The 16,627-nt window shown below is 47.1% G+C and overlaps 1 protein-coding gene across 3 annotated transcripts in view; it reads right to left on the reverse strand.

The window, feature by feature from the left end:
• Window positions 1–4,729: 4,729 nt before the first annotated feature.
• Window positions 4,730–16,627, reverse strand: part of LOC105496184 (protein O-fucosyltransferase 1) — a 31,402-nt gene continuing 19,504 nt past the window's right edge. Inside the window, exons 5-7 of one of the 3 annotated variants that reach the window (XM_011766341.2) lie at window positions 13,468–13,561; window positions 10,787–11,029; window positions 4,730–7,402 (exon numbers count right to left, since the gene is read on the reverse strand). In XM_011766341.2, coding sequence (XP_011764643.2) covers window positions 7,214–7,402; window positions 10,787–11,029; window positions 13,468–13,561 — 526 coding nt within the window. In that variant the 3' untranslated portion in view covers window positions 4,730–7,213. Of the gene's footprint in view, window positions 7,403–10,786; window positions 11,030–13,368; window positions 13,562–16,627 lie in introns of those variants that run through there. The other 2 variants (XM_011766340.3, XM_024797417.2) reach the window with 2 other exon arrangements.

Genomic DNA, 16,627 nt, shown 5'->3' on the forward strand with positions numbered 1-16,627 from the left:
TCCCAGCTCTCCCACTCACAGGCTCTACAACCTCAAGCTGGGTGCTTCAACCTCACTGGTTCTCAGTGCTCTTATCTGTAACATGAAGATAATAAGAAAAGCAACCTCTTAGGGCTATTCTCTAATGAGGTGAGTTAATTGATGTAAAGTGCTTAGAACACTGTAGCACATGGTAAATGATACATGTTAGTCATTTAATACATGTTACTTATTATTTGAGACAGGGTCTTCCTCTGTCCCAGGCTGGAGTACAGTGGCACAAACATGACTCACTGCAACCTCTTGGGCTCAAGTGATCCTCCCACCTCTGCCTCCTGAGTAGCTAGAATCATAGGTACTTGCCGCCATGCCTGGCTAATCTTTTGACTTTTGGTAGAGATGGGGGGGATCTCACGTTGTTGCTCAGGGTGGTCTCGAAATCATGGGCTCAAGCGATCCACCTGCCTCAGCCTCCCAAACTGCTGGGATTACAGGCGTGGACCACTGCACCCAGCCCATGTTACTTATTACAATTTCAAGGTTCTACGGGAGCTCAGAAAAGAATTTCATAGAATCTTGAAACATTTACGATATGTTTTAAGCAGAGGGAAATCTTAGACAATAGTGTGGAGGTGTGAAGAGTGAGGAGAGTTTCTCTCACAAAAGCCCCTTGGATATTGTTTTGAGCTATCTTCAGGGGTTGGCTGAGTAAGGATCTCCCAAACTTTATCGTCATAATTCAAGCCACACCATTTACTTGATACTTTTTCTCTGAACCAACTCACTTTTTGTAACCTAAGTTTCTTAAAAGGAAACTTTAAATCACATTTTAAAACAGAAATACACAAGTACAAAAGATCAAAAAATGAATAAAATGGCTGGGTGCAGGGGCTCACTGTAATCCCAACACTTTGGGAGGCTGAGGCAGGAGGATCCCTTGAGGCCAGGAGTTCGAGACCAGCCTGGGCAACACGGCAAAACCCCAGCTCTACTAAAAATACAAAAATTAGCTGGTGTGGTGGAGCATGCCTGTGATCCCAGCTGCTTAGGAGGCTGAGGTGAAAGAATGTCTTGAGCCTGGGAGGTTGAGGCTGCAGTGAGCCAAGATCGAGCCACTGTACTCCATCCTGGGCAACAGAGTGAGACCCTGTGTCAATAAATAAATTTAAAAAATAAATAAATAAATAATTTACTTAGTAATAGTGTTACTAAATTCCAGCAAACTAAGATTGTCTGACTCTGAGGTCTACTCTGTTACAAGGACAGATTATTAGCAAGCAGTAGAGAGGAGTTAATGACACGACAGCACTGAACTGAGACTTTCTCTTTGGGCATTGTTAGCAGGATTGAGAAAAACTGGAAAGATAATTTTTGCCTTCTGCCAGTGCCTGCCCAGGACCCCCTAAACCAGCTTGTGCAGTGTCAGAGAGGGGAAGACATCCCCCACACTGGAGGAGATGAATGTCAAATGGATCAATGTGTTGCCAATTTTTTTTAGAAAGGTGGATTTTTCAGAGAAGGATTTACCTGGTTATGCTTGGCATCCTGGGCTGATGATCAATAAAGGATTAGATGTAAAAACAAACCAAACCTGCTTGCCCTTAAATAATGTTATTTCAAGGGAAAGGTCTCAACCCTGAAATAAACCAGGTTTCAAGCAAGAATGTGAATTCATTTTGACAACAGAATCCAGAGTGTAGGATTTGCCTCCGGGCTATGGGTTTTCTTCTGTCAACTCCACTAAGGACAGAAGGAGAACTGAGGAGAGGAAGGATCTTTATTTTCAGGCCAGTGAAAGCTTATTATTATTGTTGTTGTTGTTGTTACTATTAATAGATTATTTGCTGAGCTTCTTTGAACAGAAAATGGAAATGAGAACTCAACTCTTTCTTCCTCCCTCTGTCCTTTCTCCTCTTTCTTCTTTTTTTCTTCTCTCTCCCCTCCCTTCCAGATTTGTGGAGATCTATGATGTTTCAGGACAGTGTTTTCAGCTTTGGTTCCATTGAACACCAGCGTCTCCATTTCTCCATCCAATCAGATATAGATTTTGAAAAATGGAATTCCCTTAATTTTGAAAAACTGAATTTCCTTTTTTTTCTCTCTCTGAGACAGGGTCCCACTCCAATGTCCAGGCTGGCGTGCAGTGGTGCCATCACGGCTCACTTTGCCTCGACCTCCTCCTGGGCTCAAGTGGTCCTCCCACCTCAGCCTCCTGAGTAGCTGGGACTACAGGTGCACACCACATGCCTGGCTAATTTTTGTATTTTTTGTAAAGACAGGGTTTCCCTATGTTACTGAGGCTGGTTTCGAACTCCTGGGCTCAAGCGATTGGCCTGCCTCAGCCTCCCAAAATGCTGGGATGACAGGAGTGAGCCACTGCGCCCAGGCTTCCCTTCCTTTTCTTATATATAAATTTGGTCTGACCCTAAAACAATGAGAGAGATTTGATCATCTGGTTGTAAAGCCCCTACCAATATACAGTAGGAGATGGAGGTCAATACAAACCGGGCAGCAGGCAGTTCCCAAAGCCACCTTGTTGACCACACCTGGTGGAACCCGTGAGGCTCACCAGGGAGGGGCTGCAGAGGTCTTCCATTACCATTGGCTGGCTGACCACACAGTGAGATCCCTACTTCCTTCAGATCAGTGTTGCTCAAGTTTTAGCCCCAGGAGAGCTTAAGAGCTTCCTGGGCTGCGTCCCCAGAGATCCTGACTCAGTGGTTCTGGGCGGCGGCCTGGGATTCTGCATTTCTAACAAGTTCCCGCAGGCGATGCTGATGCTGCTGGTCTGACGACCACAATTTCAGGTCTTGGGCCACTGGGCATCCAAATCACTTGCAGGTGCTTGTGAAAAGGCAGATTCCTGGGCATTACCCCCAAGACATTCTGATTCTCAGGTTCAGAGTGGCTCCTGGGAGTCTGCCTTATCAACCAGCCCTGGAAGGAACCTCTGAAGTCCACCCTTTGAGAAGCACGCCTAGACCATTAGCACCTGTAATGCTGAGGTGAGGAATGCGGAGGTGAAGGGATTTGCTTCAAGGTCGTTCTGCAAGTCAGGGACAACTTCCTGGTGCCTGGGCCCTCAATCTTGGAGCACCCTGGACTCCTCTTTCCCTACCAGTCCACATCCAGCATGTCAGCAAATCCTGTTGGCTCTTCTTTCAAAACACGTTTAGGGTTTCCTTAAGACTCTAGCAAACAGACTTGGGTGTAGGAGAGTAAATTAAACTAGACTGGTAAAATGTGGGTCACTGTTGAAACTGTGAGTTCATTTTATTACTCACAATTTTAAATTTATATTTGAATTCTTCCATAACAAAATGTTTTAGGTGTTTGATCCAACAAATTCACTTCTGGGAATTTATCTTAGTCAACTTTTTTTTTTTTTTTTTTTTTTTGCTTTCTGTCCAACAACTTTACTAATGAACATTTTAAATAAAGAAAAACTCTTACAAATAAAAATATTTTTTCAAATAACCATAGTGAAAAACTAGGGACACATTAAGTCTCCTTTGTTTTTTTTGAGATGGAGTCTCGCTCTGTCACCCAGGCTGGAGTGCAGTGGCACCATCTTGGCTCACTGCAACCTCCACTTCCCAGGTTCAAGCCATTCTCCTGCCTCAGCCTCCCAAGTAGCTGGGAATACAGGCATATGCCACCACGCCTGGCTACTATTATTATTATTACTATTAGTATTTTTAGTAGAGATAGTTTACCATGTTGGCCAGGCTGGTCTTGAACTCCTGACCTCAAGTGATCTGTCCATCTCGGCCTCCCAAAGTGCTGGGATTACAGGCATGAGCCACCGTACTTGGCCTAAATTCTCATAATAGGAAAACAATAAACTATGGAACACTCCTTGGTAGATTTTTGTATAATCAAGAGCATTTATCCAGGCTACATACCAACAGGGAAAACATGATACACTATTAAGTAAAACAATAGGACATTAATCTGTATATATTGCATAATTAAAACTATGTAAATATTTATATCTTTGAAAAAGACTGAAAAACAATTATATATGTTCAGAATCTAATCATTTCCCACTTCCTTCAATGCAATGGCCTTTGTCTCTTGGGAGAGGAGGGCACTGGAGTCCTAGTCTAGGGGTGCCCAGCACCCCAGTCTCTCACCTGCAACACTGTAACAGCCCTGCACTGGTCTCTCTGCTTTCACCTTTTCTCTCTCCAACCTCCTCGGCACTGGTCAGCTAGAGAGGTCCTTCAGAATGTGAACCAGCTCATGCCCCTCTTCTACTTAGAACCCTAGGAGGCTTCCCGTATCTCTCCAACTAAAAGCTGCCTGCCATGGCTGTCCAGGCTGCAGAATGTCAGCTCGCCTGCTCTGATCTGCTGCTCGGTTCCCTGCCTAAGCCTGCCTCTCCAGCCATGCTGGCCTCCTGGCTGCTCTTCAGGCACACACTCCAGTCTCAGGGCCTTTGCATGTGCTGTTTTCTCTGCCGGGAATGTGCTCCCTCCCTCCTTCATGGCAGTTCTTCAGAGAGGTCTTACCTGGGCTCCTTATCTAAAATAGATCCACTCCCTCTTTTTGCTCCCAAACTCTATATTTATTTATAGCACTTATCAACACCTCCCACAGTACATTTATTACATCTGCTACTTTCTAGAATGCAACTTCCTTGAGACCAAAGACTTTATGCTTGATTCTCTCCCACATTCCCAGTACCTAGCAGAGAGCCTGACACATAGTAGGTGATCAACAAACACCTGCTGAATGACTGTTGTACTGAGTAACTATCCAATGGGGGCTGTAAGCTACATGTGGGCTTTTTTTTCTTGGGTAACCTCCCCTCCTTAATCCTTTTGGCATAGGCAAACTCACAGCAGGTACCCAACAGAAGGTGAGGTGGCTGATCATTTTTCCATAGGAGGCCTCCATGGCACACAGTGTGGAAAGTGCATTCTGTGAATTAGAGGAAGCAGAGCATGGCGGCTAATGGAACTGGCTCTGGGAGGTCAAATTCTGGCTTAACACCACAAGCTGGGCAGCCTTGGGAAAATTATGAGAATTCTCAGGGCATTAATTTTTCCTTGTGCAGAAAGAGAAGGATAATGACAGCTCCTATTTCCCAGGGCTGGGGAATAAATAAGAGAATGCCCATAAAGCACTTAGCAAGCACAGTGCCTGGCATGGAGGTGACAAGCAATGAGAGGCAGTCAAATTAATCAACAGCCACATTTGTGCCTTTGTCTCTTTCAAGTTTACAACGTGCTCTTATATACATGCTTTAGTTGATCTGGGACTTTGAACATTTTATAGGTAAGAAAATTGGGTCAGAGGAAAAAGTGCTAGCTCACAGAACACAACTGAATTTTGCTAGAACTTCTGGTGCTCTTTCTTTCAGAACACAAGTGATTATTACTGCTGATGTGAATCAAGGTGATTTGGAGCCAGGTGTGCAGTCTCAGCTACCAGAGAGGCTGAGGCGGGAGGATCGCTTGAGCCTGGGAGGTCAAGGCTGTAGTGAGCCATGATCATGCCACTGCACTCCAGCCTGGGAGACAGACCAAGGCCCTGTCTTGGGGGAAAGAAACATTGGATGGCCCCACCGGAGTCCCAGACTCTAAAGTGTTTGCCTAGTGTAAGGCTGTGGATGGCAAATGAATTCCAAAATGAAATCAGCCAGCCAGCCACGGGCTTACAACCTAGTGGTGGCAGAGAGTGTACAGTCTCCCTCATCTGCAGCTTTTTCTCTGGATGAGGCTTGAGAGCAAGTCTGGACAGGCAAACCATCTCTCAGTCCACCCAGGACTTAAAATACTTCATTGTTTTCCCAAAAGGGAAAAATAGCAAGGCCCTTTCTGTAGTTTCTCCTGCTTAGAGTTGGGTGGCAGCTCTATGCAGCAAATGCTGACTTTGGTGTTTGAGATCTTTGATACCCTGTGACCTCTGAGCTCTGACCCAGGCTGCCCCTGACAACAAAATGTTTCCTCCCACAGGTAATCAAGGGAGAAGGCCCAGCAAGGAGCTCTTGGCCTGGCTCAGTGGAGGCTCTGCCACCTTTCCAGGATCAAAAGCCAATGGAGGTGACATGGTGGGGAAAAGATCTACAGGGGTCAGACATGGAATTTTAGAACCACAAGGTTCTAAACCATGGGCTCTCAGGAGTCATGGATTATTAAAACTGCAGCATCTGAGAGACCAAAACACTCATGACTTAGAGCACCTTAAGCCTCATGGTGTTGGCAGAGATTACATCGGAAGGGAAGGGTCAAAAGGTGCTTCTCCACTGATAATTCCGATGGCTTCTGGGCGCTGGGCATCTTCTATGTGGTCAGAACCTTGGCAAATGTTCCCTTGTGAGAATATGGCCTGAAGGCTCCAGCTGCAGGAGGAGGCTGGGAGAACAGGCTTTGGATATCAACCTAATGCCAACATTGTACCAACCAGGCCCCACTGGGGCAAGAGATCAGAAGAGATTTGATGGTGCTAAGTTTGCAGTGGCCACCAATCACCAAAAGACTGTGAGAACAATACCATGATAGTCTGACTTGATGGTATGTGCTCCTTGCCAGGAACATGCTATGTGAGTGGCACTTGGTCGCCCACAGAGCGCTGCACAGCACTACGACCAATAACTTCCATTTGCATAGTGTTTACAACACAGGACAGTGTTCATCCCCCAAGCTCCAGAAATGGCCTAGGAAGTGGGGGACAACAATGGATCTGGCCAGGCAGTAGGGATGGCTCTTGAGGGCCACACTGGGGGACACCCTGAAAAGCTGCCAAAAGACTCACACCAGCCCCAGCCTCATCCACATTCAGTTAAGGTCACTTTAGGTACCTATGTTAATAGAATCCACTGATTTTCAAAAACTACAGAGAGTTCTAGGGTAGTCATGACCTTGTATCAAAATTATAGAAATCTCTCTATAAAAAATCTCTCTGAAGAGTTCAGCATCCCAGGCTGCTCAGAGCAGAATGGACCGAAAGATGGAGGCTGGACTGCTTTGCCGGTGTGAGACATTCCCCGAAGAGCAGGAAGTACGTGCAATGGGAGATGCTCCTGCTCCCAGGAACTTGGAAGTCCTATGCCCTGGGATATGGAATGTCTCCCTCTTCCAGGGGTCCCTGGCACTCTTCTCCATCTTTGCCAGGTGAGAAGAGGAGTTTGCAATCCCGGAGCACCTCTGGCTGCCAGGCCTGGCTGGAAGGAACAGCTCAGATTCTGGTCCCTCCAGGATCAGAGGGCCTGGTGCTCAGGCCAGAATCAGAACTCGTCCCGCAGCTGAGGGGGCTTGTCCAAGCCGAAGAAAGAAGACGGCCTCCCCTGGAGGTCCCGCTCCCGCTTCACAAAGGCAGTGAAGGAGGAGACACAGTTGCCAATAAAGTGGTCGGCTTGGCCGAGGATGTACAGGTCCACCTGGGCCACCTCAGGCTTCAGGCTCACCACCTTCACCTGCAGGAGGAAGGGCAGAGCATATAAGCTGGGGTGGCTGCAGGCCAAGGCCTGCCATCCATACCCCCAACCTTCTTCCCTGGGCTGCAGTTATAGACACAAAAGGAGGGGCAGAGAGGAGGAAGATGTGGTTCAGTGACTGAGGGAAGCATTGCCCAGCTGTTGCTTAGGCCCACCCCACCGTTCCCCGCTCCAGGAGCCTCAGCTCCAAACAGACCATTCACGCCTTCATGCCTTCACTTGTGCTGTTCCCTCTGCCTGGAATGCTGTTTCTTCACCCGTTAAAATACCGACCAGACTTTTTTATTTATTTTTTAAGATAGGTTTTTGCTATACTGCCCAGGCAGGTCTTAACCTCCCAGGCTCAAGCAACCTCCCACCTCAGCCTCCCAAGTAGCTGGCACTACAGGTGTGCACCACCACGGATGTGGTTAATTTAAAACAATTTTTAAAGAGGAGAGGGTCTTGCTATGTTGCTCAGAATGGTATTGAACTCCAAGATTCAAGTGACCCTCCTGCCTCAGCCTCCCAAATAGCTGGGATTATAGGCATGAGCCACTGTGCCTGGCCTGACGAGACTCTTAAGGCTAAGCTCAAGTTCTGTTTTTCCTAAAGCCCTGGCCTGATGGTCTTCCCCACCAAACCATAGGGGAACAGAGAGCCCCACACCTTCCAGTCCTGGGCTGGATGCCTCCGTCTCCCATCTACCCCAAATCCAAGCCCAAGGTCTGTCCAATCTACCCCCGAGATATTCCCCAAAGGTGAACCCTTCTCTTGAGGGACCGCCACTCCTTGGGCCCGATCATCACAATCTCTTGCCTGATGGACTGCAACAGCCTCTTCCTGGTCCCCTCACTGCCTCTCCTGGTCTGCTCACCACAGAGCAGCCAGAAGAAACTTTTTGAGATAACCTTGCACCTGTCCTTCCCACCCTCCAAGTAATGATGTCCTACTGCTCTTCAGATATGGGTGACATATTGTGAACGTGGCCTACAAGGCCCTCGTTGGGCCTCTTCTTATCCCACCCCCATCATTCCTTGAGCTCCAGCCCCTACCCAGGCTCCTGCCCTCCTCAGGACCTTTGCGCATGTTGTGCCGTTCAGGGTGCACCTCCCTTTACCTGGTTAGCTCCTAGTTCTCCTTCGCATCTCGGCTTCAGTGGTACCTCCTTGGGGAAGCGCTCCCTGGCCCTCCAGCCTAGGCCAGAGTCCTCTGCTCTTCACTCTTACAGAACCCTGCTGCTCTACTTTGGAGCACACATCTCTGCTTATAGTTTCCACTCCTTAGTGATTCTCTGATTAGCATCATCTCCTGCCCCTGACTGGGGCTAGAGCTGTGTCGGTTTGCTCTCCACTGCTGGCCAGGTGCAGCACAGAGCCTGCCCCAGGAAAAATCTGGTGAGTGGACAGGTGAATGAATGGACCTGCCCATCTCTCTAGCAAGCTCCTGAACCTACCTTGTGACACACGTTATTAGCTCCCTGCAGTCTCTTTTCCTGGGTCTAGAATGTGAGCCCTGGAGGGCGGGACCACATTTTATTTATTGGTACCCCTACTCAGCACTGGACCAGCTTAATGGCGGAGCAAGGCTTAGTTCAGGATAAGGGTGGCCTCTGAACCCATGGAGAAGGGAGTTGAGGGGTGGGGAGGGACGAGAAGACTGGCACAGGGACAGGAAATAGAAAATGGCAAGAGATTCAAGGTGCAACAGATACAGACTCCAAAAACTCACAAAAAAACTCCCTGGGACTCTCCAAATGCTTCAGCTTAGTACAGAGGTAGTTGGGGGTTGTAGGTAGGTGAGGGGAATGTGGGCAGAGTTGGGGCTGAAAGTGCTTTGCTGTTCCACAGAGATTTCTGATGTAACAAGAATCATCATCCTGCTATCTGGATTGTAGCAAAGAAATAATACCAGTTTAATCATGGCCAAAATCCCCCAAACAATTCCACTCACATTCTGAAACTTACCCACTCTGTGTCATGCCCATTATAATTAGCTCTGGGACTGCTTGGGTAAACTCTATCCTTTCTTGGGACATTGATTTCCTCAGCTATAAAAGAGGGTTTGGGTTAGACGACCCCTGAGGTCTCTCAGCTCTGATTTTCTCTTAATTATATCTTTCTTCTGTAATTATTTATTTAATAGAGATGGGGTCTTGTTATGTTAGGCCGGGCTAATCTCGAACTCCTGGCCTCAAGCAATTCTCCTGCCTTGGCCTGGGATTACAGGCACGAGCCACTGTGCCCAGCCCCAGCTCTGATTTTCTGTTCAGTGGGTGGGGAGGAGATTAGAATGTGCTGACTTAGCACTTCCTCTCTGCACTGGAGCTTCCTGTGTATTTGGGGTGAGAGAGAAGGGGAGGCCCTTGATATAAAGCCAATGGCACCCAGTGTCTGCCTCTTAAGGCCTGCACAGCATTTACGGTTTTCACTCAGCCTACAAAGTCCTATGGAATGCTTAATACTAATTCAGTCATTTTATCAATACGTACTCACTCATTACCTGAGTATTACTCTTCACTGATACAGTAAGCACTGACCAATAACATTCTAGTATTTACTCTTGTACTGAATACTCACTATTCATGGCTTCTTCAAGGGTTTATAAGCACAAAGATCCTTTGCTTCCTTCATCAGCCACCAATTTCTACTATTGATGATAGTTAACTTTATTGAGCACTTACTCTGTAGCAGGAACTGTTTCAATTTCTTTACATCTGACCTTCACAACTGCCCTGTGAGATAGGTATTGTTCAATCCCATTTTATAGATGAGGAAACAGAAGCACAGAGAGGTCAAATAACTTTTTCAAGGCTGCACAGTGGGTAAATTCAAGTTCTCTGACTCCAGAGTCTCTTGTTATTAACTCCTCCACTATACTGGATCTCTCCCCAGAGCCCATTCTCTACATCCTCATTCAACAAACTGACTGCCTACTAAGTGTCAGGCACTGTCCTAGACACTGGTGATGGTAAAGCAGGGTTTCAGTCCCAAAGAGGTTGAAGCACCAGGCTAGACACCAACGAATGTAACAGTAAGTCAGCCTTGGATCCTGCCTTCAAGGAGCCCACAGCTCCTGGGAGGAAATAAGACATGGTTCGACACCAGTCTCATACAGTCCAGAAAGTGCCCAAGAGAAGAAATGATACAGGGCCGAGAAGGTCCCAGCGGGGACATGCGAGCTCCAGGAGCGGACGAAAACCTGGAAAGACTGTGGAGGAGGCCTCTGAGCTGGGGTTTGAAGGAAGGTAGGAACTGGAGAGGAATGGTAGATCCAGGCAAAAGGCTTGTAGGGGAGCCCATGAAGCATGCAGTGGGCAGTGGGACCACCCTGACTCCTCCTTTCATTCCCTTCCTGCTGCACTCCCACCTGGCCCGCACATACCTTCCCTTTGAAGAACTGTTGGAGCTCAGGCACATAACTCTCGGAATCAGTAGCAACATAGACCGACTGGGCATCCAGTGACTTCACCCAGAGCTTCACAGCCCTCTGGATCTCCTTCAGGTCAGGCAGGCACATAGTCATCGTGAGGGGGGCCGCTGTGCTGCGGCTGTAGCCCACACACTGCGGAGAGGCCATGAAGTGCGAGCCTGCAGTCCCGTCCTTCAGCATAGCACAGGCATTTTTCTATGGGGGGCAGGGAACAGGGTTAAATACTGGCAACTGCCCTGGTAAGTGGAAAAAGACAGGCTATACAGGAAGACCCTAATTACTTTTTTTTGCGATGGAGTCTCACTCTGTTGTCCAGGCTGGAGTGCAGTGGTGTGATCTCTGCTCACTGCAACCTCTGCCTCTCGGGTTCAAGCAATTCTCCTGCCTCAGCCTCCCGAGTAGCTGGAACTATAGGCACCTGCCACCATGCCCGGCTAATTTTTGTATTTTTAGTAGAGATGAAGTTTTGCCATGTTGGCCAGGATGGTCTTGAACTCCTGACCTCAGGTGACCCACCCGCCTTGGCCTACCAAAGTGCTGAGATTACAGGCTTGAGCAGCTGTGCCTGGCCTAACTACGCTTTTTTTTTTTTTTTTTTTTTTTTTTGAGACAGAGTCTCGCTCTGTCACCCAGGCTGGAGTGCAGTGGTGTGATCTCGGCTCACTGCAAGCTCTGCCTCCTGGGTTCATGACATTCTCCTGCTTCAGCCTCCCGAGTATCTGGGACTACAGGCGCCTGTCACCACGCCTGGCTAATTTTTTTGTATTTCTAGTAGAGACAGGGTTTCACCGTGTTAGCCAGGATGGTCTCTATCTCCTGACCTCGTGATCCGCCCACCTCGGCCTCCCAAAGTGCTGGGATTACAGGCGTGAGCCACTGTGCCCTGCCCCTAACTACATTTTTAAAGAAAACATTGAGGACCAGGCGCAGTGCCTCGCACCTGTAATCCCAGCATCTTGGGAGGCCTAGAGCTAGGCTGATGGCTTGAGCTCAGGAGTTGGAGACCAGCCTGGGCAACATGGCAAAACCCCATCTCTACAAAAAATACAAAAATTAGCCAGGTGTGGTGACGTGTGCCTGAGGTCCTAGCTACCCAGGAGGCTGAGGTGGGAGGACCAGGTGAGCCCAGAAGGTGGAAGCTGCAGTGAACTGTGATTTTGCCACTGCACTCCAGCCTTGGTGACAGAGTCTGGAGACCTGTCTCAAAAAAAGCACTGAGGGAGGAAATGCACCAAGAGTTAACAGTGGTTATTTCTGGGTGGTGGGATATTGGCTTTTTGAAACAAAAATTACTTTGCTTGGTCTTACTGCATTATCTGGGACATTCACTGAATTCTGAACAGTGGCAGTGCTAACAGGCAGCCTTATCTGATTCCCAACTACAGTGGGAACACGTCCAACAGCTCCCCAGGAGGTATGCCATCTGCTGTGGTTTCGAGAGATAGCCTTTATCAAGGTAAGGTGGGTCCATTCTATTTCTGGTTGGTTATGAGTTTTTATCATGAACAGGTGGTGACTTTTATCAAATACTTTCTTGGCCTCTATTGAGATGATCATATGATTTTTCTTCTTTGGGTGTTAATACAGTAAATTTCATTACATTCTTGTGATAGATTTTACATGTTTGTGTTGTGTGCTAATATGTTATTGGGTTTGACCTGTTAATATTTCACTTAGGATCTATGCATTTGTGTTCATAAGGGAGAATAGGCTATAATTTTCTGAGCTGACCTTATCTGAGTTTGGTATTAGTGTTATGCTAGCTTTATAAAAAATAGCATCTTATATCTCTTCATGTTGTAGGAAAGTATAGATGGGAATTACTATTCCTTGAATGTTTGGTTGGAGCCACTCATAAAATATCCTGGGTCTGGCTCCCTTTCTTTGTGGGGGTTGGGGGAAAGGGGAGAATTTAGTGGGTAAATGTAAGATTACCTCATCAATCGGCTATGAGTTAATTTTAATTTTAGTATTTTTCAAGTTTTCTGCAATGAGCATTTCTAACATATCTACGTATCTTCTTAAGTCAATTAAGGCAACAGTCTACACTGATTCTGTTATTTTCACACAGAGGTGAAAACCTCATTGGAATACGAGGACTCTGCACATTTAAACAGCCTCCAAATTCTGGAAGGATGACATCTTCATTTCTTGGGAGCCACGCCTCATCTCCATAGTTTGTTTTTCAATACGGAGTCTACTAGCCAGACACTGAGCTAGGACAGGGGACTCCTGGACTGTGGCCTCTTTATGGCTTGCTGCCTGACCTGGGGTCTGGCATGATTTCTCAGTTTACCTATCTGTAAAATGAGGATAAAACAGCAGCTGCTACAGTGAGAGCTGGCCGGCAGGCACTCCGGAGTTACATTTTGATGTGTACTGCAGTGGGATGATGGGACACAATCCCACGAACCAGGCCAAGCAAGAGCTCTCTGCTCTGGCTGGGACGCAGGGCCAATCCCTACAGGCCGGGGCCCGGGCCCTGCTCAGGGACACATCCAAGTTAGCTAGTGAGAGAGGAAGGGGGAAGTTACCCAGTCAGAGCCAATACGTAGATGAATGCCCACATAGGGCCGGACAAGATGGGCGTGAATCTGGGCTTCTCCCGTCCTCACCATTTCGTCTGACCATACCATGTACTTCTGCAGTGGTCTGTGTTCCTCCAGGACAGGGAACTGGGCCGGGGCTCCCGGCAGGGCAAGCACCGGATGTTCCTTTGGAGAAAATCTAGACAGGAGATGGAATGAGGGAAGTCAGAGGACGCACAGAAAGCCTGGCTGCCACCCCCACGGAAAAAAGGATGGTGTTGCACCATGCCCCAGAGACCCTGCGGAGGGGCCCCTGTAACATGCAAGAAGCACGAGAGGTTGTGAAATACCAACGGGCTGATAAGGAACCTTGGTGGCGGCGGCAACAGGCACAATATGCAATACTGTCCCGCCGCAGGGAATTTACAACCCTCTTTGCTTGTTTAACAATTAAAACTTTACAGTAGAGCATTCCAACCTTTTATATGTCACGCTGGCTTCCAATCTGTGGTGCGGTAATTCACTCCAGGGTGGGGTGTCTGGACCAAGCCTTTGCCCTTTTACCTACATGGCGGGACTGGGACGTGCAGCTGCTTACAGAAGCAACAGCCAGGTCACACTCACAGGGACTATGTACACTGGATTTGAATCGTTCATTCAACATTTAAAAAACATTTATTGATTGCCTACTATGTATTGGGGCCTGGGGGAAAACAAGACAGGAAGGGTCCCTGCGCTATGGAAGGGAGCAGAGGTCTGCAGGTGCCCCTATCACACCCTCCCAAGCCCCTGCTTCCTCCTTCATACACAGTACACCTCATAATTATTTCACATCTGTTTCTGCTGTGGGAAGGCAGTGGTTACAGTGTGTGCAGAATAGTGTCTGGCATACCCAAGAGCTCGGTAAATATTTTTCTTTTATTTTTCTTTTTTGAGACAGGGTCTTGCTGTCACCCACACTGGAGTGTAGTGGCTCACTGCAACCTCCGCTACAGGCTCCAGAAAAGACCCTCCCACCTCAGCCTCCTGAGTAGCTGGGACTACAGGTACGTGCCACCAGGCCCAGCTAATTTTTTATATTTTTTTATAGAGATGGGGTTTCACAATGTTGCCCAGGTTGGTCTCGAACTCCTGGATTCAAGTGATCTGCCTACTTAGGCCTCCCAGTGTTGGGATTACAGGTGTGGGCCACCGCACCTGGTCAATATTTCTTGACTGAACAAATGAGGAGCAAACCTGTGTTCCCTCTTCAGCTAAACCCAGACTACGTCTCAGCAACATGAAACACCTTGCTGTTCCATGTTCACAATGCACTTTCAAGTTCTAGATCTCTGTATACTTCTCTCCAGCTGGAGTGGGGAAGTGCCTTCCGCCAGCCAAAATCCTTTCCTTAAAAGTATGAAATGGGAACAGCCATTCTGGAAAACAGTTTGGCAGTTAGGTATGCAGTTACCTCATGACCCAGCAATTGTACTCTTAGGCATTTATCCAAGAAAAATGAAAACTTACGTTCACACAAGCCTATATACCAATGTCCCTTGCAGCTTTATTCACAAAATAGTCCCCAACTGGAAACAACCCAGATGTCACTCAACAAGTAAATGGCTAAACACACCGCAGTACACCTGTATCATGGAATATGAACCCCACCAAAATAAGGAACACACTATCAATACAGGCAACAATTTAGATGATGTCAAGGGAATTATCCTTGGGTCAGGGAGGGTAGGCAATCTCAAAGGTTATGTATTGCATGGTTCCATTTATATAAACATTTTAAAATGATAACATGGAGAAGAGAACAGAAATGGAGAAGAGATTACTGGTTGGCAAAGGTTAGGAATGGGGTGTATATGTTTAGGGAGGTGGGTGTGGTTATAAACTGGCAACACAAGGATCCTTGTGATAATGGAACCGTTCAGTGTCTTAACTATGGTAGTGGATACACAAACCCACACACAATAAAATTGCACAGAACTAAATACATACACATACACACACACACACACACACAGAGGCATGCGCTCACACACTCAGAAGTAAGTACAAGAAAACTGAGTAAGATGGGTGAATTGTATCAATGTCAATATCCTGGTTGTGATACTGTACTATAGTTTTGCAAAATGTTACCATTGGGGGAAATTGGGTAAAGGCTACATGGGAGGTTGCTGTCTTATTTCTTACAACTGTATATAAATGTACAATGACCTTAATGAAAATTTCAAGTAAGAATTATGAAATATTTCAAACCATTCAGGCAAATACAGAAAATAATTTAATAATTTATATACCCATGACCCAAATCAGCAGATACTAACTTTGCTTTGTTTCAGGCTTAAAAAAACAAAACAAAACAAAACATACACACACCTAAATACAAGCTCATCCTGCCATCATCCTTCCCAGAGGGTAATGTGTTTTAATGTATGCTTACACTTTTACTATAGGCATCAAAAAGGAGGGGAGGGTTCTTCTGAGTGCTTTCTATGGACTGAAATGATGAGGAATGTAGATTAAGCCAGAATGCTTTGTTCCAACGTTGACTATGCCACTAGCTAACTTGGGCAGGTGACTTCACCACTCTGTGCCTTAGTTCCTCATCCATATAATAGAGATAACAGATAACAGTTCCCACATCATAAAGCTGTTTTTTTTTTTTTTTTTTTTTAATTGTGGTTGGGTGTAGTGGCCACTCCTGTAATCCCAGCACTCTGGGAGGCTGAGGTGGGCAGATCACTTGAGCCCAGGAGTTCAAGACCAGCCTGGGCAACATGGCAACACCCCATCTATCCAAAAAAATCAAAAAATTAGCCGAGTGTTGTGGTGTGTGCCCGTGGTCTCAGCTACCTAGGAGACTATGCGGGAAAATAACTTGAGCCTGGAAGGTTGAGGCTGCAGTGAGCCATGATTGTGCCACTGAACTCCAGCCAGGGTGACAGGGTGAGACCTTGTCTCAAAAAAATTTAAAAAAGTTGGCTAGGCGTGGTGGCTCATGCCTGTAATCCCAGCACTTTGGGAGGCCAAGATGGGCCGATCACGAGGCTGGGAGATCGAGACCATCCTGGCTAACACAGTGAAACCCCACCTCTACTAAAAATATAAAAAATTAGCCAGGCGTGGTGGTGGGTGCCTGTAATCCCAGCTACTTGGGAGGCTGAGGCAGGAGAATAGCGAACCCAGGAGGCGGAGCTTGCAGTGAGCTGAGATCCGGCCACTGCACTCCAGCCCGGGTGACAGAGCGAGACTCTGTCTCAAAAAAAAATAA

Source organism: Macaca nemestrina, chromosome 15 (genome assembly GCF_043159975.1).
Source record: "Macaca nemestrina isolate mMacNem1 chromosome 15, mMacNem.hap1, whole genome shotgun sequence".
NCBI lineage: Eukaryota > Metazoa > Chordata > Mammalia > Primates > Cercopithecidae > Macaca > Macaca nemestrina.